General features: G+C 55.6%; 9 protein-coding genes across 9 annotated transcripts; 4 read left to right on the top strand and 5 right to left on the bottom strand.

Moving 5' to 3' along the window:
* Positions 1–257: 257 nt before the first annotated feature.
* Positions 258–1,475, bottom strand: L226DRAFT_472822 (FAS1 domain-containing protein; the record flags this gene model as incomplete). Its single annotated transcript, XM_067676489.1, has 4 exons — positions 258–491; positions 570–906; positions 965–1,196; positions 1,250–1,475. The coding sequence occupies 4 exons, from the start codon at positions 1,473–1,475 to the stop codon at positions 258–260; spliced, it is 1,029 nt and encodes a 342-aa protein (XP_067529311.1).
* Positions 1,476–3,235: 1,760 nt separating this feature from the next.
* On the top strand, positions 3,236–3,976 carry L226DRAFT_540381 (uncharacterized protein). Its single transcript, XM_067681857.1, has 3 exons — positions 3,236–3,349; positions 3,406–3,470; positions 3,543–3,976. Exon 3 carries the CDS (start codon positions 3,543–3,545, stop codon positions 3,897–3,899), a length of 357 nt encoding a protein of 118 aa, XP_067529312.1. The 5' UTR covers positions 3,236–3,349; positions 3,406–3,470; the 3' UTR covers positions 3,900–3,976.
* A 1,246-nt stretch (positions 3,977–5,222) lies between these two features.
* L226DRAFT_314748 (uncharacterized protein) lies at positions 5,223–10,254 on the top strand. Its single transcript, XM_067673841.1, has 16 exons — positions 5,223–5,254; positions 5,316–5,608; positions 5,670–5,855; positions 5,922–6,036; positions 6,088–6,387; positions 6,436–6,832; positions 6,883–6,909; positions 6,971–7,242; positions 7,301–7,332; positions 7,390–7,703; positions 7,755–7,911; positions 7,974–8,035; positions 8,098–8,318; positions 8,382–9,020; positions 9,086–9,501; positions 9,578–10,254. Exons 2-16 carry the CDS (start codon positions 5,410–5,412, stop codon positions 10,069–10,071), a joined length of 3,831 nt encoding a protein of 1,276 aa, XP_067529313.1. The 5' UTR covers positions 5,223–5,254; positions 5,316–5,409; the 3' UTR covers positions 10,072–10,254.
* A 183-nt stretch (positions 10,255–10,437) lies between these two features.
* L226DRAFT_548405 (uncharacterized protein) lies at positions 10,438–12,153 on the bottom strand (the record flags this gene model as incomplete). The annotated part of the gene is made up of 5 exons (XM_067682588.1): positions 10,438–11,010; positions 11,063–11,295; positions 11,349–11,666; positions 11,718–11,771; positions 11,823–12,153. The coding sequence occupies 5 exons, from the start codon at positions 12,151–12,153 to the stop codon at positions 10,438–10,440; spliced, it is 1,509 nt and encodes a 502-aa protein (XP_067529314.1).
* A 911-nt stretch (positions 12,154–13,064) lies between these two features.
* L226DRAFT_314711 (uncharacterized protein) lies at positions 13,065–14,520 on the bottom strand. Its single transcript, XM_067673840.1, has 5 exons — positions 14,254–14,520; positions 14,034–14,196; positions 13,601–13,971; positions 13,332–13,548; positions 13,065–13,257 (listed from the first exon to the last, which is right to left on the bottom strand). Exons 1-5 carry the CDS (start codon positions 14,265–14,267, stop codon positions 13,102–13,104), a joined length of 921 nt encoding a protein of 306 aa, XP_067529315.1. The 5' UTR covers positions 14,268–14,520; the 3' UTR covers positions 13,065–13,101.
* On the bottom strand, positions 14,242–15,260 carry L226DRAFT_472836 (uncharacterized protein; the record flags this gene model as incomplete). Its single annotated transcript, XM_067676490.1, has 2 exons — positions 14,242–14,851; positions 14,929–15,260. The coding sequence occupies 2 exons, from the start codon at positions 15,258–15,260 to the stop codon at positions 14,242–14,244; spliced, it is 942 nt and encodes a 313-aa protein (XP_067529316.1).
* Positions 15,261–15,589: 329 nt separating this feature from the next.
* Positions 15,590–16,215, bottom strand: L226DRAFT_314833 (uncharacterized protein). Its single transcript, XM_067673842.1, has one exon. The coding sequence runs from the start codon at positions 16,016–16,018 to the stop codon at positions 15,644–15,646; it is 375 nt and encodes a 124-aa protein (XP_067529317.1). The 5' UTR covers positions 16,019–16,215; the 3' UTR covers positions 15,590–15,643.
* An 839-nt stretch (positions 16,216–17,054) lies between these two features.
* On the top strand, positions 17,055–17,971 carry L226DRAFT_472874 (uncharacterized protein; the record flags this gene model as incomplete). The annotated part of the gene is made up of 3 exons (XM_067676491.1): positions 17,055–17,340; positions 17,403–17,512; positions 17,567–17,971. 3 exons carry the CDS (start codon positions 17,055–17,057, stop codon positions 17,969–17,971), a joined length of 801 nt encoding a protein of 266 aa, XP_067529318.1.
* Positions 17,972–18,230: 259 nt separating this feature from the next.
* Positions 18,231–21,575, top strand: L226DRAFT_495230 (SPRY-domain-containing protein). Its single transcript, XM_067677510.1, has 7 exons — positions 18,231–18,424; positions 18,487–19,467; positions 19,516–19,530; positions 19,578–19,708; positions 19,764–19,838; positions 19,895–21,079; positions 21,151–21,575. Exons 2-7 carry the CDS (start codon positions 18,527–18,529, stop codon positions 21,288–21,290), a joined length of 2,487 nt encoding a protein of 828 aa, XP_067529319.1. The 5' UTR covers positions 18,231–18,424; positions 18,487–18,526; the 3' UTR covers positions 21,291–21,575.
* The last annotated feature ends 133 nt before the right edge of the window (positions 21,576–21,708 follow it).

The raw sequence follows: 21,708 nt of genomic DNA on the forward strand, positions 1-21,708 counted from the left end.
CCAGCGAACACGGCACCCAGCGCAGCAACGAGACTCATGATGAGCTCCGTACTGGGGGTGACACGCGTGCCAGCGTTACCGGCAGACGTCGATGTGGCAGCGAGGTTTGACCCGCTACTAATCATGCTCGCAGTCGCAGAGTACCCGATGGGCGCGGTTGCAGACGATGTCTGTAGGCTCGCAACCGAGCTCGCAGAAGCAGCCCTGAACACGGATAGGTCAATGATCACAACACGGACGCAAGTATGAAAGGGTACTCACGCAGAGCTCGCGGCAGAGGGGTCGCTTTGAACGTTGACGAGCACGCGGTCGATGACGTGGATGACACCGTTGGGAAGCAACACGTCGGGCTGGACGATACGTGCGGTGACGTTGCCAGAGGTGACGTAGTGCCCGGTCGCGTTCAGGACGAACGTCAGCGGCTCCCCCGCTGCGGAAGTGGAGTTTGCGCTGGAAAGAAGGGGCGAGTAGACGGTGGAGCCGTTGATGAGCTGCGCGTTGCAAAGGATAACGTCAGTATATGTGCCGTGCCTGATATCCATGAAAACCAGAAGGGAGGAGGTACGTACGTGGTTCTGGAAGAGCGTGATGAGTGCGGTCTGGTTGGACGAAAGGCTCGTAAGATTCGACTCGACACTCTGCACAGCGGTGTTGTTGGGCGCGAAAAGCGTGAAGCCGTGCAAGCCGGAGTTGAGGACCTCGAAAAGAGTCTCATTGGTGGTTTGGTTTGTACTCGAATTGTAGTACGGAACCGACACCAAGCTCAGCGCAGCTTGCGTGCTGAAAAGAGATGCATTGTTGACGGGGACCGTCTGCGCAAACGTCTCCGGGATGGTGAGAACGTTGTCGATGGTATAGACGGTGATGTTGCCGTAAGTGGTCGCGTTCGTCACGATTGTGTCATTGCTGGAGAAACGTTGCGTCGTTAGTCTCGATCCGAATAGGGGTGGAGAAGGTTGCTCACAGCTGGTTCAGCACGTGCACTTGGCCGTCAGAGCGATTAGCCCACGCGAGCACCTGGTGCTCTCCGCTTGCCTCGAGCTGGACGAACTTAGGGTCACTCAAGAGGGTGCGGCCGAGCGTAGTGTTGGTGTAGTTTGTCGAGACACCGGTGAAGTTGCCGGAGACGATGTGGTAGGCGATGAGATCGGTGAGCCCGTCCAGATCCGAAGGGAGTCTTGAGGACGCCTGCTGGACTACAGGGGCAATGAATAGGAGCTCTCAGACCTCAGCTCAACGGAAAACTTACAAGCAGTGTTGTTGGGTGCGAACAAGACGTACGTCCCTCCGCTCGAGAGCTGTGCTAGGACTGAAGGTCCAGCGGCAGATGTGTTGACCTGGGAGGTGACGTTGACGAGCTGAGAGAGGCCTGCGTCATTGAGAAGGCTGATGAGACCGGCGAGGAGGGTAGCATTTTGCCCTAGGACGGCGGGGACGGAAGCAAGCAGCAAGGCGGCGGCAGTGAAGAAGCGCATCGTGAACGTCGTCAAAGCGTGAGTAGAAGAAGCGTAGAGGTGCAAATCCTGAGGCAGGGGTCCCGCCGCACCGCGAGGGGTTTATATACAATGTTCGAGCTCGCGCGCATGGCCGGTGACGATCGAGGGCTGCGGAGAAGGCACAAGAGATGGGGTGCCGAGAAGGTTCGGTGACAGCGTTGGCCCAAGTGCGCCCGCGATGAAGCCACTCTGCCTGCCCGAACGAGCTGCATGCGCCCCTTGCGTCAGATAGTCTCCCCTGGCTGTGACGTCACGGCCTCGTTTGTTGTCCAGGATCGCGTCCCGCGGGGCTGGCGGTCAGGAGAAGGAGACGACCTCTGGATCGGAGGAATGCTTGAGATGCACGTTCGACGCGCGGAAAGCTCTGGGTACTGTAAGAGCTTTAAGTGCAAGAAACTACTTACTAAAGCTTGCCTCTGGGCATATAGCGTGCCCACAACCACGCCACTGTCAGAGCCGAGCCAGGCAGCGGCGTCCAAGAGGCTTTCCACATCCTTGACACTCCAGAATATATTTCTCGCAACGTGCAAGAGTTGTGGGCTTCGGTATCAAGTTCGCGCACCATGTGCATAGGTCGTGTGTGCGGTGCCGGTGAATGTTAACACTATTAGATGCAGGGCTACCGCCCCTGTCTCCTACTTCGCATGACGTCAGACCAGTTGAATCAGCTTGAGCGGATACAAGAAAAACTTCAGAGTCGAGACCTCGGCTTTTGCAGTATATTTGAGGCATATCTTTTTGAGGTGCCAAGTAACCCTGAGGGAAAGAACCGGATAGAGACTCAACCGACATAGAATCGCTGACACGAGGTAGATGGACGCTCACCTGCAACCAAACAGTGATGTGATGGAACGGCAGGCCAGGGGAGCACGACTTCCTTTGTGAGTCATACCTTGTTCGACGGGCGAAATATTCTGGAGTGAAACGCGTTCACATCAGAAACTATATGTATACGTTGTCAAGAAGTCCCAGTTACCTGTGAAGCTCGTCGTCACTATATGCATGTGATGCAACTGTTCGAAGACTCACATGTTCATGTTTCACGCGCACATCCGGAATACTGTTGGTCAGGTATGCAAAGTAGTTCACGGTCGAGGGCAAGCAAGAGCTGCAGCAACGGCGCGCAAAGCCTGGATTAATCGATTTAGGGCCGGGTCCAAACACGGTCACGTGCTGACGCGCACATGGTCCGTGTGCGATGTCCGCGGGTCCGCGGACGGGTCGAACTTGCAAGCCGTAGTGACGCTGCTTCAACCTTTCCTCTTATTCGCGCTACAGACCAGCTACAGACCCTCAACAGCTCTCTCGCTAGGGCGTTTGTGCCCTCGCGACGTTCAGTAGGAGGGACGAGAGAATCAACCAAATTGATCAGAGATACTGAACTTCACATCATGAACTTTCGCACGAGAGTCGCACTGAGTCGCAGTGATCGTCAGCAGTATCCCATCATACTTAGGGCCTGAGGTGCGTCGTGGTCTCGGTCGTCGGTATGCTTGAATTGGTACGATCACCAGCGACTCGTGCGGAATCTCGACGACACACCAGTGCCATTCGTTAATGCTCTCGACCCGGATCAAATTCGCTCGTAGATCATACCGACGAGGCGATACTTCGTATGTTTCCTCGCCTTCTAGTCCCAGATAACCATGACGTCTGATCACAGTACATCGCAAAACATCAAATTCCGATCCTTCTCTGTCCTTTCCGTCCTTGTGGCGGCTCCGATGGCAGTGCAATAACCACCGCATGCGCGTGCTATGGATACACCACTGCATAACGGGGATGGCTATAAAAGGTCGATGGGGGACGACCTTTGACCTCAGCAGCACCTGCTGAGTACTCCAGTTCTCAAGGTACGGTGAACGGTAAAACTCTCCGCATACTCCGAGGCTGACTTTGGGACCCCCAGTCGTGCAGAGACTATCCCGGAGTCACTTCGCTTCAGCCACTTTTGTTCTCATCTTCACGAACACGGTGCGTACCTCTTACTCCCCACTCATCTTAGCCCCGATGCCTCGCTCATAAGCACCACTACGACCTCTTCAGATGCAGCTCACCACCATCCTCACCGCCCTCGCAGCCGCCGCCACGCTCGTCGTCGCAGGGCCCACGCCCCACGCCCCGCGCTCAGACTTCTACCAGACGCTCTACGCTTCGACGGACTGCTCCGGGGACCCCATCGGGACCGTCGACGACAACCCGCTGAACGGGTGCCAGCTGCTCCCCCAGCCCGCGTACTCGGTCAGCTCGTTCGGCTATGGGTGCTGCGGGGCGTTCTTCTGGACCGAGCCCGCGAGCCAGTGGTACTGCCAAAACGGCATCGACGGCGACTTCATTACGGCGAATGTGACGTGCAAGTCGTACCCCGACGGCGTTAGGCAGGTTTCTGCGTTGTGCTGCTAGGTGGCGGGCCTTGGCCACTATGCGACTCATCGTTATTGCTGTGCTGGACTTGTTATGTACGATTACTGTGCCTTTTAGACGGATGTTTCCGTCATGGACTTCACGTGGATAGGATGTATACGTTTTCACCTTCACGCCCGGGTGTGATGGTCCTCCGAGTCGGAATTTTCTAGAGTGCCGGTGAGTTTTTGCCACCTCGCGCGCCAATTTTCCAAGGGCAACATACCTCTGAAACGGCGTGAACGAGGCCTAAAGTTCTCGGGCTGGTTACTGCCGTACTTTTTATACATGGTCGGAGTCGGATCCGTCATGCAACTGTGGGTCCTGCGGAAGAGGCACGTGAACATGTCACCCGGCGAGAAGGTTAGGGTTTATCCACCGTATCACGTCGTGTATGCAATGCTGCCGCTCCTCGTCCTGATCCAATCCTCTCGCCATCATGGCCTCTTCCGAACACGAATTGGATGAGCTCGCAAGTCACGAGAGCTCCCGGTAGTCATGAGCGAGCGAGCGAGCGCGATATGTTTCCGTTTGCGTCTGTACCACGACGCCACCGCCGTACGGGACAAGCGGAAATTTACTATTCTTGCTTCACTCTGAAGACACTTGACGGTTTTCTCCAACATGCAAATTAATCCATGAGATGGTGGTGGTTATGACTGACGGGCCCTCCCCGTTGCTGTGACTTACCCGATATAGAACGAGACGCATCGTAGCGCTGTAACCGTACTTACAGCGCTACGATACATCTCGTAACTCGTTCTTTTTGCCAGACCAACGCCAGTGATGGCTTGGTCGTCCGTCCCCTCGCGTTGTTTCGTCATGTAGCTCGCTCTACTTGAGTATTACGTTCATTTGTCTCGACCTGCGCCCAGCGACAAGCCCTTGACACCCAGCGCCGCCTATCCCGGGGCATGAGTCATCGATCCTGTAATAAGGATTCGAACCGCCTCTTGTGCATCATGCAAGGATTTCAAAAACTATTGAGGCAGGTGAGGATACCAGTAAATTGAAAATATGTCGCGCTCAATTGTGCTGGTGACTCGGACCAGGCCACCGCCGCTTTCGCGTCCGATTCGTTTCCGCTTCTGACCGCACCTCACTACCCTCAAGCAAGAGATGTGCTTTCAGGAAGCACATCGCTTGTGTTAAGTGCATGTCAGACGCAGTGTGGAAACGATGCGACGCTCCTGTAGGTCTAACGGACTCGACAGCATGTTGCAACCTGCGCTGACGCTGTCAGCGCTCTGTCTGATAGGGCGCGTTACTCGTTCAACTTGTCATGATGACAACCGCATAGATGACAGATGTGTCGGTATCTCATACCCCATGCATCTGCTAACATGAATTTTGTGGTATGTGCTTGCTTCTGCCGATTGCATGCACACTTGCCGAAGCACAGCCTCCCTGACTTAGCGTTTCGTTGAAGACCTATATATTCCCAAGGGTCAGTAGCTCAGCAACGTTGACTCCTCGACCCTCACAGACTCAATCGCCGCCAATTTATTTCATGCCTTCTGCGCCGCCTGTAAGACTCCCATCGGCACAAATCACTGCGCACACGCCTACTGGGGAAGGAGCCTCTCGTGGATTGCCAACGCCTCCTGAAGATGTCGGATTCACGGACACCGCAGCCCTCATCGATTCTGCAGATGCAGATTTTCAGAATTATCGCGACAAAGGGGGTGTAAAGGTTCTCAACAAAGCCGGTGCATTCATACTCGACCATTGAATGGTGGAGTCATCTCTGACGACCTGCTGAGCACCTAGGCGATACCCTCAACGTGATTCAAACGCATGTCGCTCAAGTGCAAAGCTATGCATCCCCCCTCCAGACCGTCATGGACAGCGACCCTGGGAAGGCCATACGGCAAACCATCACTGCCATTGTCGATAATATTCCGCCGCTGCTGAAGGTACTCGACGACGTCGCCCAAGTGCATCCCTTCATCAAAGGTAGGGTCTTATCATACGTATTCAAGTTACTGTACAATTTTGCTGATCGATTCACGTGCTTTACAGTCGCCGTAGGCGCTTTCCGGGTCGCCGTCGAGCTTGATTTGAAGCGGAAAGACAACGACAAGAAAATATCGATCCTCTTCGCCGAGATGCGCGATATGATGGCAGTGCTCGTCCAGTACGTCGCGCTCATATTGTGACAAACGGTCAATGCTCTCATATCTCTTAGACTGCGTCAGATCAGTAGAGATCAGCGAGGTGGGGACGGCAACCACACAGTTCAAGACCGCATGGAAAACCTCGTCATCAAGACGCGGGACGATATTACGGACTGTGCCAGCGTGTGCAGCGCGTACTCCAAGAAGCACACGTTCTCAAAAGTGATCCAGAGCTCGTCATGGGAGGACAAGTTCAAAGGCTTCGTTCAAGTTTTCACGACGCGCCGCGGGGAGTTCGAGTTCGAGCTCTCGATGTACGTCGGGCGCGTTGTCAATACTGCGAACGATAGGCTCGTGACCATTGACGAGAAGTAAGTCCTGCACGTCCGGCGCACTATGATTCTGACTATGGCTTTCAGGCTAGATCGTCTTGCCCATTTCTTCGAAGCATGCGTCACGCCGGAGGAACGACGTCTTACAGAACTCGTCAAAGCAAACGGTGGTGTGCAAGCGGTCATCAGCGACAAAGCGACACTGCGGAAGCTGTATGAAGACAAAGGGTTGGCCCCGTTGCTTGTGCGAACAGCTGATCGTCGAACAAAAGGCCCTGCCCATCTGAAGGAGCTCAAAGGCCTCCAAGAGGATCTCAAGGTCGATACGGAGACCGCTATCCGTCGGAACTTCAAGCAGTTCGAGCGCATGTATGCCATCCAGAAGAGGGAGCTAGAGGAAGAGCTGCGCAGGTCGATGCACCGCGAAGGCGACCGCATTATTCAGTCAGTCACCTCAGGGCCGCACGACAAGATAGTTGATCCAGTGAGTGCCTAGTCAATAGCATTATAACGACGCTAACAACTTGGCTCAAGGATATTCATGAGATTTGGAAGGAGATGGTATGCTTACATTGACCCTTTTTTCCGTTCATTTTACAAACTGACTCACCCCACATGGTAGACATGGCGAGGAAATGTCAAGGGGCGCTACTTCGTGCTAGCTCTGCGTGACTACTTCCGGGAGCATTTCGATAAGATCAAACGTCGGAAGTCCAATGCCACACCGATGGTGAAGTCGACTCGTCATATCAGTGAGGAGGATGAATGGGCCTTGGAATACATCAACGTCACACGTCTTCAGCCCATCATTGAGGCCTTCGACGACGACGCATCGGGCTTCATCACGGTCGCAGAAGTGAACGCGTTTACCAAGGCCCGCCCTGACAACTGGAGGTTCGGAGCTTTCTTCGCACTTACCTCATATGATCCTCACTAACCCTTGAGCGTCAAGCCTCCTGCATTGGCTCGCGTACTTGGCAGTTGGTATGCTTCGGCTTTCAATGGATATGGTATAGTAGTGCTGACGCTCTTCACCGCCAGGGCACCAGATGGCGATGAGCGAGTACGCAGAGAAGATCGACATCATACTCGCAAAGATGTTCTCTCTCAAGGCCCTAGTTCTTCCAGCTAACCGGAACTCGATCGAGCAGTACTTGAATGCTGTCTGGACGCTTGTCGCCTCCCTCACTGAGGCTTTTCGACGGATCGCTAAGGATGAATCGCTCATGGGAAAATTCGAGAGTTACGTCAAATCAGAAGAGGCTCGGCTGCAACGGAACTTGGAGGATGCTCGATACGACTTCGATGCTCGAGACGCGGTTGATATTGTCAGAGGCCCTGGCACGATCGAGAAGGTGCGCAACAAGACGCACTGATATGACTCTCCTGGTTGACGAGTTTTACAGCACGTGTTGCCACTGCTCTACCTCCTACTTGCTCGACATTTCGAGATCATGCGGCTCGCTCTCACTCGTGTCCTGAACGTAGACGAGATGTATGACGCATACACCACGATAGCGTGGGTCATGAAATCGATCGATGACCGATGCAGGGACCTCAAAGGTTAGAATCGCGACCACGTACAAGGATTGGACGCTGCAACTGACGAGTAATTTGGATCCTAGATCTCTTCATACAGCTAAATCTTGATCCTGGTCAACAATTCAAGATCTTCGGATACGAGATTGTGAGTACTCCAAGCACAATATTTTGGGTCCTGAAAGTTATTGAGCGTTTAGCCAATGTTAGTTCAGGTTCCGGCATGACGAGAACGAGTTCACCTCTCTCAAGCGCCTGAAAGAGGCTAATTTCCTCGAAGTGGAGTACAACGACGGGGTGGAAGCGCAGGATGTCGATCCCACCACCATTCTCAACCATCCTATGCAGTCCGATCTGGAAGAGCTCTTCGCAAAACGAGTATTCGTTGAGACCGAAGCCGATGCACGGGCGGATCCGCATGTTCGGGCTATGTGAGACATATCTTTCATGTTTCGGATGGGAACTCATGCCGACTCATGATGTCTTATTCACAGCATTGGTCATTGGTCTGGCTTCTACTACGGCAACAATCTCTTCCCTATCGACGAGATGCTTTCCCTCGATATTCATGCCTCTTCCTCTGATGCGAAGCAATTCCAGGCAGCTGGCATTGCTACAAACGGTTCCAACTGGGTTCTATCTGGAGAGTACAAGGTCGACGAGAGTGGGAAGGTCACTTACGCACTCACTATCACATACAAGGCGCTCGTTACGGAAAACCTCCGCGGACAGCTCTCCTCGAACTGCACCATGCTATCGGGCACATTCGCTTGGGGCGATAACCCCCAGAGCTTCCCGAACAATTTCGTATTAAAGCGGCTCTCCGCAGAGGCGATGAAGTACTGGCCCTCTCCCGCGGAGTGGACCGCCAACAAGAACCGCGCGTTGTGGAAGTTCGCCTGCAACGCGGTCCGCGATGACGTTTCCCGGCGATTACACTCATGGACATATCTCCAGCAGCGCTGGAACACCGGGAAGGAATACGTCAGGCTACGGCACAAGATGGACATGAGCCCGCTCAGTGCCGAAGAAGAGAGGGCTCTCTCGGAGTGCTATCGAAGGAACACACCTGAGGAAGCACGTCTGTATCAGATATTCCTTGACCTCCGGAGGCGCAGCGTTCCCGACCATTTGTGAGTCTCTTGATTTAGATCTATTCTCATCGTCCCCGATTCCTATCTCAACCCGATTCCCGAAGTATAGTTGGGTGCGACGCTTGCGACAGCCAAATCCGAGGTGGACGTGTCATGTGCCTCTCGTGCGGCATCAAGTTCACCGTCGACCTATGCGACAAGCCAGAGTGTTGCGCGGCGGTGATTGGTACCGACGCACGGGACGACCTTGCCACTCCCCACCTGCCATCTCACGACATGTTCAAGGTTCGCACGGCGATACACCCAATCAGGGAGTTCGGACCGGCGCATGAGGCAGCTATGAAAGCATTGAAGGTAGCTCGCAAGATACTGGAGGACGCGATACAGCCTGAGGAGGAGTCCTCAGAGGCTAATGCGAAGACCACGACAGCAGTGACCGAACAACCACAGAAACGGCCGATTTGTGCCAAATGCGGAGGTGTAGTCTCTCAGCCATGCTGGTACTGCATCGAGTGTAGAGGTGAGTACTATGCGATGATGCATAGCTGCCATTTATCGCCCCGGTAACCAATCATGACGTTCACTGTACTTCACAGATCCCAACGCCGAGTCTTGCGCTGGCATCTTCATCTGCGACGCCTGCGACACGAAATACGGGGGCTTCGCGGCCAACGAGCACAAGGCCTGGCATGGGCTCGTCAAAGTGCAAGTGCAGAGCTCTGCAGACGTTGCAACGTCTGAGCGAGCATTCTTCGATGCTTGCATGAACGCGCTTGAGGGGAACTTGAAGGAGATGCAGCACAATCTTGACCAGAGTCTTGTCTCCGTTGACGAGAAGGTCGAGTTCGTAAAGGCGAAGCTGGGACTGAAGATGGACGAGCGGCTGTCGGCAATGGACAGTCGTCTTCAGCGCATCGAGGACCTGCTTCTGGCTTTGGCATTGGGAAGGAGCGTTGATGCTAGTAGCGCGTCTGTCAGTCCCGCAGCCACGGGATCGCAGCGAGCCATTGCATCGTTGACAATGGGCGGCTCGCTGGATTCAGAGAGCGAATTCTCCTCATGGGTACGGCAGCTCAGAAACTCTTCATGATGACGCTGGAGTAGTCGAGCCTCGATAGATTCAGAGTCTCTCAAGATACAGCAGTTGTCGTGGTGGTGGTTCTCCTCATCCCTCTCGCCCCTCTGCGCTTCCTCCTCAGCGCCTGCCGACTATCCTGTCCTCGGCCTTCCTCTCCCCTCCTACTCCTCGATGCCTCAGTCTCCTTACTCCAACGCTTGTACCAGCCATACACGTCTATCTAATTGCAATCGGAGGATTATCGTAAAGTACGGACATGATCAAAGGGTTGCTTGGGGTCGGATAAGGTCTAAACGAACGGTACTGATACACACTCTAGAGGCCAGAGTCCAGAGATATTGATGACAGGCACAAATGATAGCTTATGATACTACAGTCCTAGTCCTGATCAGCACCGATATGACCCCACTTCACCATCCTCGCCGCGCCATGGTTCCAATCCGTAACCCGCATCCGCGCCATATGCGAGAACGTCGAGCGGTCAGTGCCCACGAAGCCCATGCCCATGGACTGTATCACCGCGTCCAGCACGACGGGGTACCAGTTCCCATGCTCCCGCGCGGTCCCCAGGCTGTCATGGTCGACACGGATCCAACCGCGCTCGCGCACGCCGTCCCACCATAGCGGATCCTTCTCGTCGCTAGTCATGATGACCGTGGACGCGTAGATCCCGTGCCGCTCGCGCAGCTCCTCCTGGATCTGGCGCACGCGCCGGGCGAAGGCGGAGAGAGGCGGAAGACAGTCTGCCTTCGGGACGGTGCCGCACCAGCCCTCGAAGTCGCCGCGGCGCGCGTGGATCGTGATGTAAGACGGGATGCTCGCGTTGTCGTCCAGGCGCAGCGTCTTGCGGAGATAGCTCAGCGCGAGCTGCGTTGTCTCGCGCGTCCAGTGGGCATGCTTCATCACGTTGCGCCACATGGGCGAGTAATCCCGCTCGAAGGAGTCGAAGGGCTGCAGAGTGTCACATTGGCGCTCGCTCAGTACGAACGAACGCGCGACTCACCTCCACTGAGCAGAGATAGTATAGGAAGTCGTAGCAGACAAGCTGCTCGTCGGGCGGGATCATAACTTTCTTCCGCTCGGACGGGCGTGTAGGGTGCTCGTCCGGCCTGTCGAGGACTCGTTTCCGCTCCTCAGGGAAGGCGAGCTTCGCGAGCGACCAGAACGTCGAGTGCGAGTCGTGCTCGTAACCTGGAAGCAGCTTGATGGAAGGAGGTGCACGGGTGTACGAGATATCTGGCGCAGCGTACATCAGCGCTTAATGTATCGCTATGAGGTGGAGGACGCACCAAGGCCAAGCAGAGACGGGGTGATGCTCCCTCGCGGACCTCGCTCGCTTTCTGGGGCATGTATATCGTTCACCTCCATGATATTCCAGCACCCTATCTCGTCAAAGACGTTCTGGTTCCGTGCGAGCTCGAGGTTCTTGACCATGTGCCATTCGAGTATGGGGATGTTGAGCGCTACGACCATGCGAGGGACGTCGAAGGTCTGTGAGAACGGCATGGGGGTGCCAGCGATGAAGGACGTGAACGGAGGGAGGATGGGTACACGGCCCGTGATCATCGCGAGGTATATGAGGTGTCCGATGGTGATCTGGTCGTTCGCTATGCATACAGTCAGCCGCAGAAAATAGACGCACAGAAGAGGTGACTTACTCCAACCGGCGGATAAGAAGGATGTCATATATCCCGTATCATTTCGTAGGCTGTCTGCGCTCGGCGGGTTGAGAGGGTGAATGACAGACGATGCGAGCGACATACCTCTAAAGTGCACAGTAGCCGACCACCCCTCTAGGTGCGTATCTGGCTGCAGGTGTACGGGGAGCGTGTCTTCGGTGATCTCTGTCTCTTTCACCGGGGTGTGTACGATTGGCGAAGCAGTATGTGACGTTGGGCGCAAGAACGGACTGATGATGGGAGGCTGAGGGGGCATTCGTTCTGCGGGGGAGTACAGGCGCCGGTTGAACATGAAGGCAGGTATGCTTGAGAGGGTAATGAGGGAGAGAACGGCAGCGACGACGTATCGTCGTCGGAATGAGCGTGATATGCTCCAGCGTGTAGGCCACGAGAAGGACGATGAACTGGGGGGCATTGGAAGGCCGAACAACTCCTTGTTAGGGCTCCAACCCGACGAAAGGGACCTTGAGATTGAAGAGAGAAGAGGACCTGCGGACCGGGGTTCTTCGTAACTGCTCTCGGATCCCGAATCGTCCTCAGAATACCGCTGAAGTCGTTCCGGGTCTTGCATGGATGGTCAAGAAGTATAACGGACGAAGGAGAAGAGGGTAGCGAGTGTACGGAAGGAAGGAGTGGATGGTCGCGCGAGGCAAGGGAGCGAGAGCTGTTTTAGTTTGCATTGAAACAGGACCCTCGGGAAAGCCGTCGACATCTTAATATGAGGGAGCTCCCCTGTTTGGTGGCAGAGGCTGGAAGGCAATATCCGCACCCCCCGATCGCGATCGTGGCTCCGAGGGTTTTATCCTCAATTTGGGAAGCAAACCGACGACATCCGGACCTGTGCCTATGTTGTACCTTCATTTCGACTTGGATGAGCCATTCTCCGGAATACAATCTCGGCTTCGTAGATACGATGTGCTATGTGCCAGTAAGGCGTCGTCAGTAAAAGTCCAAAAGGCACACTCACCCCAGAGTGCTTGAACAGGCTCACCAAGTTCTGGGTTATTTTGGATTACGATCTCGGAGACCATGAGAAGTCGACTTCGGGAGAAGCTACGCGAGTCCAACATACATCATTCGTTGGAGACCAGAGGGAGACGAGGGTTCTCGCGTTCACGAATCTGCGCAGTCAGTATAGAAGCGCCGGATGACCTATGTGGCAGTTCATCGCGCCGAACACTTCGGTTTGCAAATACAATGCTTCTACCGTGCTCCTATGTGTTCGATTCTCAACGCTTCGCACCAAATCGCCGCGCTACATATGCGGGAGCTCAGAGTGTAACGAGCTAAGTGACGATTGTTCCAAGCCATGATTCACAAGTCGAGCTTCGATGAAGCTCCAACCAAAAGTGCCGGGGATTTCTTACTTGCGGGAGACGAGAGGAGTCGGGTGGGAGGAGGACGGGGATGAAGTCCCCGATGTGAGGCCAGAAAAGGCGTCGGGTGCCCAGGGTATCTCAGGCATAGGGATGCCATGTGCGGAACTCAAGGTCTGCATTCGATTGTTGTACGTATCACGCTAGGTTAGGAGACGCAGTCAGTCGGGACAGAAGCGAAGGCACAGCAGCATAACACAAGCAGAAGCAGACTCACAATGTTCACGATACGCCGTACTTCCTCCTCTGTGGAATCGGTTGGCGTATGTCGGGGGCTGTCGAGTCTTGACGTGAGTTGGATGGCCTGGTTCAGCGTCGTTATGGTCTTCGCGTAGGCCATCAGCGTGAGGTGAGGATCCCCGCCTTTTGATTCGAGCTGGTCCGCCTCGTGCGCAAGCTTCAGAGCCTTCGAGAGGGTCCTCTTCATAGACGGTCTAATGATAATACCATCAGGACTTGCCCTTGAGATCACCAAACGGTACATACCTTGATGACTTCTCCCTTGAACTACCAGGCGGTGCGTACCTTGGTAACAGACCGCCTTCATCGATCCGCCAGTGTTCCGATCCACCCGCCGCCAGAGGCAGTAGTAGCTCCTTCTTCAATGCCTCTATTTGGTTTGTCCGAAGTGACACTCGCTCAGAGAGGGTGTCTGCAAGTACATCCGACGTTGCATGAAGGGCATGTGCACCACTAGCAACCCGGTCGGGCTTCACGACCGGAAACTTGAGTTTCCCCACTGAAGACATCCTCATCTCAAAGACCGTGGAAACGATGGACCATAGAGGACCTCCTCGTGAAACTCTGATCGCAAAAGATTGCGCACTGCACATGAAGTCATCCGGAAGCATGCCGTCCTGCGCACGTAGATGCTGATCTATCAGTACTAGTAGCCACATGCCCACCAAGACGCCCTTACCTCGCAGAAGTGCAACAAATGCTCATCGGTTGCGAGAGCGAAGTCGGCGTCAGAGTTCTGCAATGTGTAGATGAGATCGCCAACACGGTTGACCACACGCATGCTGAAGCAGCTCCCGCACCTCGAGTATATGGTCCAAGATAGTATTGACTGGATCGAAAGGCTGCCATGTTTGCGCTTATGAGAACGTAAAACGTCGCAAAACGCACTAGGGACCCACCGTCCCCAGTCCATCGCTGTCCGTACAGACAGAAGCTGTGAGCGGGCTGGATCCCGTCTCGTCGTCGGGGCTAGATGGCAGTTCGTGCGGACCAGCCGCCGCGCGAATCACCTGTCGCCAGATGCGCCTCTTCATCTTGTAGAAATTCAAGAAGATGCACTGGTCGAACTTCTCATCACGCGCCCGTTCCAGTTCCGGGACGCGATCCGGGGGGCCAGAGCGATATATCACCAACGGATCTGAGGCGTGCGACCGTGCCAATTCGATCTCGCCGGACATCAGTGGTGTAGGCGATGCTGCGCCAGCTGAGAGGACAAGCTCGCTGTTACCCGCGCCCGCCTTGAAAGCCGCTTCGCCCCAGACCGTCGTCTTCGTGAACCCGGAGATGAACATGAGGTCCTTCTCCTCGATATCGATGCCGAGGCGTTCGGCAGCGAACTCGTACCAGCTGGGGAGATGCGTCTGCATGTACCGGGCGATGTGCCGACCGCAGTCGAGATACGTTTTGTGTCCGGGGTCCTTCAAGACGAGCAGCGCGCCTGTCTCTTCAGTGCATGTGAAGCGGATTCCCGCGGCGATCGTTGCGACAGTTCCCTGCCTAGACAAGGATGTGAGCGTTCTGCGCAGATCAGTAAGTCTGCCTTAGTGGCCCTGAGGCACGTACCCGGCAGAGACGCAGAGGTGGCGCTGGATCGGACATTACGGCTGCGCAGCTGGTATTGAGTGATCACGTTTGGCCGGTGGACAGGTACGGGATTCGGCGGACGAAACATCTCAAAGTCGTCCGGGACGCCTCGATGCAAGTTCCGCGGGTCGTCTGCAGGCGACATGGCGTTGAAGATGAAGCAGAAGTAGCCTTCGCGGAGGTAGCCGACGTCTCCTAGTTGCACCTCACCGAACCGACTGTCCGGCTCCGCGCCCCATAAGGGGTACCCGAAGCGTAGCGGGATGAGCTCCTTGGCGTAGATGTCCCATGCGGCGCTTGTGTTCGTCGCTGAGCCCTGCATACCTTGTGAGCAAGTGTGAATGAGAGAGGACGTACATATGTACCTGCGAGATAGGCCTTATGTGGGAACGCAGTATGCTGTGCCATCAAGAACTTCACAGCCTTCTTCCCCGCCTGTTTCTCGCGCACAGGACAGAACTCAAGTACTTCCGAGGCTGCGCTCGGCTTCATAGTGGTCGTAACATTAACACTTTGACGTCTTCTAGACGAGTACTGTAGGCTGTACTCCCTAGTAGATTCCATTATGATCAGGTGGTCAGACGCTGTCAGACGGTGCAGATATGAGATCACCAAACGCACTAGATCCAACATCCTCCCGGTCCGAGAAGCTGCACGTACACTGCAGCCACCGCAAAACCCAACGTCAGCGGGGCGACCTCCTCCTTACTCGCGGGAACTAGCAATGCCCTCATCGTCTCCTTCGGAATTCTGTTCCCCAACACGACGACCGTACCATCGCTCGGAGGTTCGGGGGCTCCTCCAGGATGCACAGTGTCCTTCAGTACCGCGTCCATGACGTGGGCAGTATGAACTGGGGAGACTGTCGATCGAGCGTAAATTCGCCTTGGCCCACCACCACTTCATACTGCGCTCGGGATACACTTGCTTACTGGCACCGTCGTCGTCGTCGTCTTGGGCGAAGCTCTCGTCAAGCTTCTCCATCTTCTCCGACCACTTGATGAGGATGCTGCGGTACTGTTCCAAATTTGAACGCATACAGCGGCACTGTGTACCCACATGACTGGCATCGTGACCCATGTCAGAATGAGAGGATCTTGTCGACAATGTGCAACGTTCCCGGCAGGCCCTTGGGCGAGAGGTTCACGTGTCCGGGCTCGCTCAACTGAACAGTAGCCATGAAAAACATCTCCTGTCTTTTAATCCAGGGATAAGTTCCTCTAGCACGGAGTCCCAGAATTCGCCCATCTTGGTCTATGGATTCATGTTAGATGGACGTCCATGGGTATGGTGAAATATCGTACCGGACGAGCACCCGAACACCCGCAGCGTGATGCGACGGCATGTTCAAGGAAGAAGGCTTTGGCTTCCAGACCCTCTTGCAACTATGTCTGGTGCCAGAGGTACCGCGAGGACGCCGCAGTCGTCGTTGTCGTCGACTCCGAGGGTCGAGCAAGTGCCAGGATTCCGTATATTCCAGTGAGTAGGCATGTGCTTACGTGATACTAAGGAAGTAAGAAACCACTTACTGATGTAGCCCGACTCTACAGCTCTCCAGTCCACACCCTGGAGTCTACCTCTTGTTGACCTGCCTCGCTCACGATCTACTCTCGACCACCCTGTGAACTTTGAACGTTGGCTCCGGAAACAAACTCTAATCAAGGCTATCAGTTCAAGTCGGCGATCGAGACGCTTTCGACATTCGTACGGTGCAACGATACAGGATGGTGGGTAGTACGAGCGGGAGCAGCAGACGAGCGAAGGGCAGCAATGCTGTAGTAAGTGGATTCGCTCGTTTGGAATGTTGACTTCTAGGTTAGTGCTGGTATGCGGCAAGGTCTGCTCATATGACCATCCAGCCGAGTCATCTGGTGCCGTTGCGTACGTTCATTGTCAATCTCGCATCTTCAGGTCCCACGATTCAGTGCTGCGACGATAAGTGCTTTTCGGCCGATACAAGCTCATACTTACGTCGCGGACTTGGTGGACGGCGTTGAACGTTGACGTTGGACCTTCAGCTGACTCTGAACTCAAACCACCGCTAAGCTTGACTTCAACGGTCGTCTGGTCATTCGCTCTCCCCCTCCTACAGCCACAGCCTACTTCTCGAGTAGCCATGGGCAAGTTCTACGAATCTATCCCTCCGGAGCTCGTTCCATGGATGCTCAAGCAGGAGATGTTTTGGGTCGCAACTGCGCCCCTGAGCCCCGAGGCTCATGTGAACGTCTCCCCGAAGGGTGTGCGGGACTCCTTCCACTACATCTCCCCTACCCGCGTGTGGTATCAAGACCTGTCCGGTAGCGGCGTCGAGACCATCTCGCACTTGCGCGAGAACGGACGCATCACGCTGATGTTCAGCGCGTTCGAAGGTCCGCCGCGGATCGTCCGGCTCTTCGGGACAGGTACGTTCGCAGCCTCCTCGCAGTATTCAAGCCGTCTAAACATATCTTTTGGGTCTGCTTAGGCACCGTGCATGAGTTCGGGACGCGGGAGTACGAGGAGCTCATCCCTCCCGAGGAGCGCCGTCCGGGCTCACGCGCAGCCATCGTCATTGACGTACACAAAGTCGGCTCAGTACGTCTATTCGTCCCCGGCTGCCTGTGTTGGAAGTCTGACATCTGTTCGCAGTCGTGCGGGTACGCGGTGCCGTACTACGAGTTCCGCGGACACCGCCAGGCGCTGCTCGACTTCTTCGTCTCGCGCGAGCGCGCAGACCAGAAGGACGAAGCTGCGCATGCGGACAAGGGGCTGAAGGCGTACTGGGACGAGAACAATGCACGCAGCATCGACGGCATACCGGGTCTCCAGGTTGCTGCCAAGGCCCCGGGTGTCCCGACGTGCACTGATATCATGAAACGTGCGGGCGCATCGGCGGACGGGAGCATTCCTGCGACTGCGACGGCCAATGGGTCAGCTGTGTCTGTGAAGACTGGACAGTCGGTGGGTCGCCGTCGGGTTGAGGAGTTGGCGGTTGCGTTTGCCCTGGGTGTCGCTGTCGCTGCGGTATATGTCCGCCTTGTAGGATCTGTGTAGGGTCTGTGTACTCCATAACTTAGCATGCTTCCGTAGATCCAAGTATGTTTTTCTGCGCGCGCGAGAGTAAAAATGGTGGTCAGAAGACAAGCTAAAGCAAGTCACTTGCTCGGCGCGAAGCACACGCTCAGGGCAAGCTCCGGATCTGGCCCCTTGCTTCCATACCACCATCACCCTAGGCCAGCCCTCCCCCCAGGTCAAATACATCACAACCACGTTGACGACGACGACTGTTACGACAGCAAAGACGACGAGAAAGTACGGAGTCGACCTCACTCACAGTTCTGGTCGATTTCCGTGAGTCTCGGGGTGGACTCGTCCGTCTCCGTCCCAACTTCAATCTCAACCTCCACATTCCCGGCAGGCTATACAGGCAGGAACAGCACTCTGTGTAGGGGAGGGTCTTCAATATCCTTGGAGCTTGTAGGACACTGAGAGCGATCCTGGCATCTGGTGCGTCGCGGTGGTCTTCGCACGATTATTCCCGGTCCACAGAGGGGCGACCCCCCATCCAGGACAACTAAAACCTATTCTCTACCAAGGCCCATCTTGACGATGTCTACTCGACAGTCTCGCTCTGCGAGCATACCCATACCCCCGACTTCGGTGGCACGCAGCCTCGAAAACGTGATACCAATGTCCTTCAGTCCTAACCTTGCTCCACGCCCCCGCCTTGCCAGTGCTGGTACGGCTGCGAGCCTCAGCTTGAATCGAGGTATTCCTCCACCAATCTCGCGGTCCGTGTCTGGCAGCTACGCTTCAGCGATTGGCGCAGTTCCCCGTGGTCGCACGGCAGGGCCAGCCCACACGAATGCTACACCCCACTTCGAGCCTCGCATCATCCGCGCAACGACTTCCCCGACCCCATCTCACGATGGGGTTTGCAATGCCCCACCATCGCCGTCAACGTCTCCCACTCGTCCGCGGCGCCTTAGCTCCGGCGTGCGCTCTCAATCGGTGTTGGGTAGTTTACCTCCTCATCGTGCCCCTGGCCCGGCCAATGCGAACCATTCAACGGCATATGGCTTTCCACGACCCGCATACTTGGAGTACTCCTCACTTCATGACATGCTTCACACTGAGGCCGGTCCGTCCACGCATGTCGCTGGCACGCGATCAGCATATACCGTTGCGGGACACGACGCCAGAGTAACTGCAAGTCCGGCACCTCCTATCATCCCCTACCCGTACTTCCGTCGTGAGCTCACGCCTGTCGTTGACAGCGATGAGGAGAGTATTGCGACGCCGCCACCGCCTGCGGTTGGTGCCGTGACCGTGCTGAGCACCAACACCGTACTCATGTTACCGACGCGGTGGAGCGAGCAGGATCGTCTACCTTCCCTCAGCGTCTCCCAAGATGGCAAGGAACTGACGTTCACTGGACCACCCTGTGTTGGCGACCGTGAGTCGAGCGCAGCACGAACAAATCACGCCATCCCGCCCGCCTGCGGAATCTATTACTACGAAGTCGAGATTCTGCATAAATGTCCCAAGGGGTACGTCGTGGTCCAATGTCTGCATCTCCTTTGCTAACACTGTTACAGGCCCATCAGCGTCGGGTACGTTGCCGAGGCCTGGGTCGGTCTTGATGTTGACCGTTAGACAGATTCTCTGGCCCCGAAGTTCGATTGTCTCGTTTGCCAGGTTGGGAGAAGAACAGCTGGGGATACCACGCCGATGACGGTTGGGCATTCCCAGGCCATAAGGATGGAAGCCCCTACGGCCCGACATTCGACAGTGAGTGCTTCTTTACCTTTTCCTGGCCCAGGACGATCGTAATCAGTCTTTGTAGCTGGAGATGTCATTGGCTGCGGGATTGACTTTAGTCAGAACCGCGTCTTTTACACCAAAAACGGTGGCTTCCTCGGTAGGTTATCGTAACCATAGTCTCCATTGCGTCGTTCCCTCTGATCGGTCCGGTAGGTATGGTCTTCGAAAACGTGGGCAAGGGCATCGACGTATACCCGTCTGTCGGCATGAGGCAGACGAACGAGTCTATCCGTGCTAACTTCGGCAGCTCTCCATTCAAGTTTGCCATCGAGGAGCACATACGGACTCAGCGGGACGTTGTCTGGAACAACATCATTGAGACGCCCATTGACTGGAGTCTCCTGGGAGTTGGTCCGAGGAAAACAGAGGAGGAACGCAAGATGACCACCGACGACAACTCAGCGTCCAGGAGTTTGCCGGAGGATGAAGAGTTTCGTGCGCCCCTGCGCAAGCTGGTTTTGGCTTATCTAGCGCACCATGGCTATGCGCGCACTGCTCGTGCCTTCCAGCGACAAGCACTTGGAGAATCCCGGAACGCCATGGACCCCACGGATATTGAACTGAAGAGGGAACCAGTTGACGAAGATATCAAGATGGCCGTCGATGATGCTCCGGCCGTGGCGAGCGCTCCTGGGATGTCTAGCTCAGAGTCTGACGGCGACTTCGGTTTCGATCACGAACTCAACACGCGGCTGTCTATCACCAACGCTATTGCACGAGGCGACATTGACAACGCACTGTCTCTCATTCGCGCACATCACTCGACTGTGCTCGAGCGCGAGCAAGGCCTCATACTTTTCCGCTTACGCTGCCGCAAGTTTGTTGAGCTCGTGCTCGAAGCAGGGGAAGCGCTGCGACGCGTGAAGGAAGCAGAGCGTTCTGCCACACCGAAGCCATCTCCGACCGCGCTTGATGGGGAGGGCATTGTGGGGACGATGGATGGAGTGGGCGCGATGGACGTGGACGACCCATCGCCGGAGGCCCATCCTTTTCCGTCCGCGTCCGTCCCCGTTGTGTCTCCATCAGCGTCGACCCAACCCGCTTCCGCGCTCCACTCCGCTCCCTCTGCTCCCTCTCCGGCTCCGACCCCTGTCCAGAGCACCCATGCGGCGCTGTCGGCTGCTGCGCGGACGTCGCTGCACACCGCGCTCAGCTATGGCCAGACACTCGAGGCGGACTACAAGAACGACACCCGGCCTAGCGTCCGCGCGCATCTCCGGCGCACATTCGGCGTCGTTGCCTATGATGACCCCATTGCCGCTGGAGGGGAAGTTGCGGAGATCGCGGGCCAGTCTGCGCGGAACGCGCTCGCTGCGGAGGTCAATCAGGCGATCCTCGGTACGTCCGCACTGCTGTCTTCATATTGTTTGGAATGTCTGCTTACATGGGAACTCTTTTCTCTTTCACAGAGTCCCAAGGACGGCCTGCCCATCCTGCGCTCGAGACGCTGTTCCGCCAGGCTGGCGCCTGCGTCACCCAGCTCGGCTTGCTCGGTGTCGGTGCTGCTGCTTTCGCGGATGTGCGCAAGGAATTCATTGTTGAAGGGTGACATATTGGCTCGAGGGGAGGTGGAGGTGAAGTGTATACGTTTGTATATTAATGCTGCTTGATGCTTCGTTCACGGTTTACCGGACTTTCTGATCCTTAGCGTTGCTGTGTATATCTGTACTTGTTGCTCAGTGCTGCCATGTGCGATAGCTGTACGATCTCTGTAGTCATGAAATGCTAGCTCCCGACTCACTTAGCCCAGCCTGTGCGCTGTGTGCTGTACATGTCATTGTGCGGATCTTCTGTAAGTCCTGTTCAGTGTCCTATCCTACTTGTCTTAGATGCCCCCTGGTGCGCCCTCGCTCCTGCATCGCCTCTCCATCGAGAATCACCGCCATGCAATGACGATCCGGCTATCGGTACGCTGTTGCCATTCTTTGCAAACAAGATTCATCGCTGACGGGCGTCCTGTGCCTTAT

This window comes from Lentinus tigrinus (genome assembly GCF_003813185.1).
Source record: "Lentinus tigrinus ALCF2SS1-7 unplaced genomic scaffold L226scaffold_56, whole genome shotgun sequence".
Lineage (NCBI taxonomy): Eukaryota > Fungi > Basidiomycota > Agaricomycetes > Polyporales > Polyporaceae > Lentinus > Lentinus tigrinus.

Excerpts from the sequence above, each read along its gene's own strand:
- L226DRAFT_314833 (XM_067673842.1), bottom strand. The coding sequence starts at position 16,018 with ATGGGTCACGATGCCAGTCATGTGGGTACACAGTGCCGCTGTATGCGT.
- L226DRAFT_495230 (XM_067677510.1), top strand. The coding sequence starts at position 18,527 with ATGTCTACTCGACAGTCTCGCTCTGCGAGCATACCCATACCCCCGACT. Across the intron at positions 19,839-19,894 it reads CAAAAACGGTGGCTTCCTCG|GTATGGTCTTCGAAAACGTG; the intron begins GTAGGTTATCGT and ends TCGGTCCGGTAG. Across the intron at positions 21,080-21,150 it reads GGTCAATCAGGCGATCCTCG|AGTCCCAAGGACGGCCTGCC; the intron begins GTACGTCCGCAC and ends TCTCTTTCACAG.
- L226DRAFT_314748 (XM_067673841.1), top strand. The coding sequence starts at position 5,410 with ATGCCTTCTGCGCCGCCTGTAAGACTCCCATCGGCACAAATCACTGCG. Across the intron at positions 7,333-7,389 it reads GCTCGCGTACTTGGCAGTTG|GGCACCAGATGGCGATGAGC; the intron begins GTATGCTTCGGC and ends CTTCACCGCCAG. Across the intron at positions 8,319-8,381 it reads GATCCGCATGTTCGGGCTAT|CATTGGTCATTGGTCTGGCT; the intron begins GTGAGACATATC and ends TCTTATTCACAG.
- L226DRAFT_314711 (XM_067673840.1), bottom strand. Across the intron at positions 13,549-13,600 it reads TCAAGGGAGAAGTCATCAAG|ACCGTCTATGAAGAGGACCC; the intron begins GTATGTACCGTT and ends TATTATCATTAG. Across the intron at positions 13,258-13,331 it reads TACGGCGTATCGTGAACATT|CGTGATACGTACAACAATCG; the intron begins GTGAGTCTGCTT and ends CTCCTAACCTAG.
- L226DRAFT_540381 (XM_067681857.1), top strand. The coding sequence starts at position 3,543 with ATGCAGCTCACCACCATCCTCACCGCCCTCGCAGCCGCCGCCACGCTC.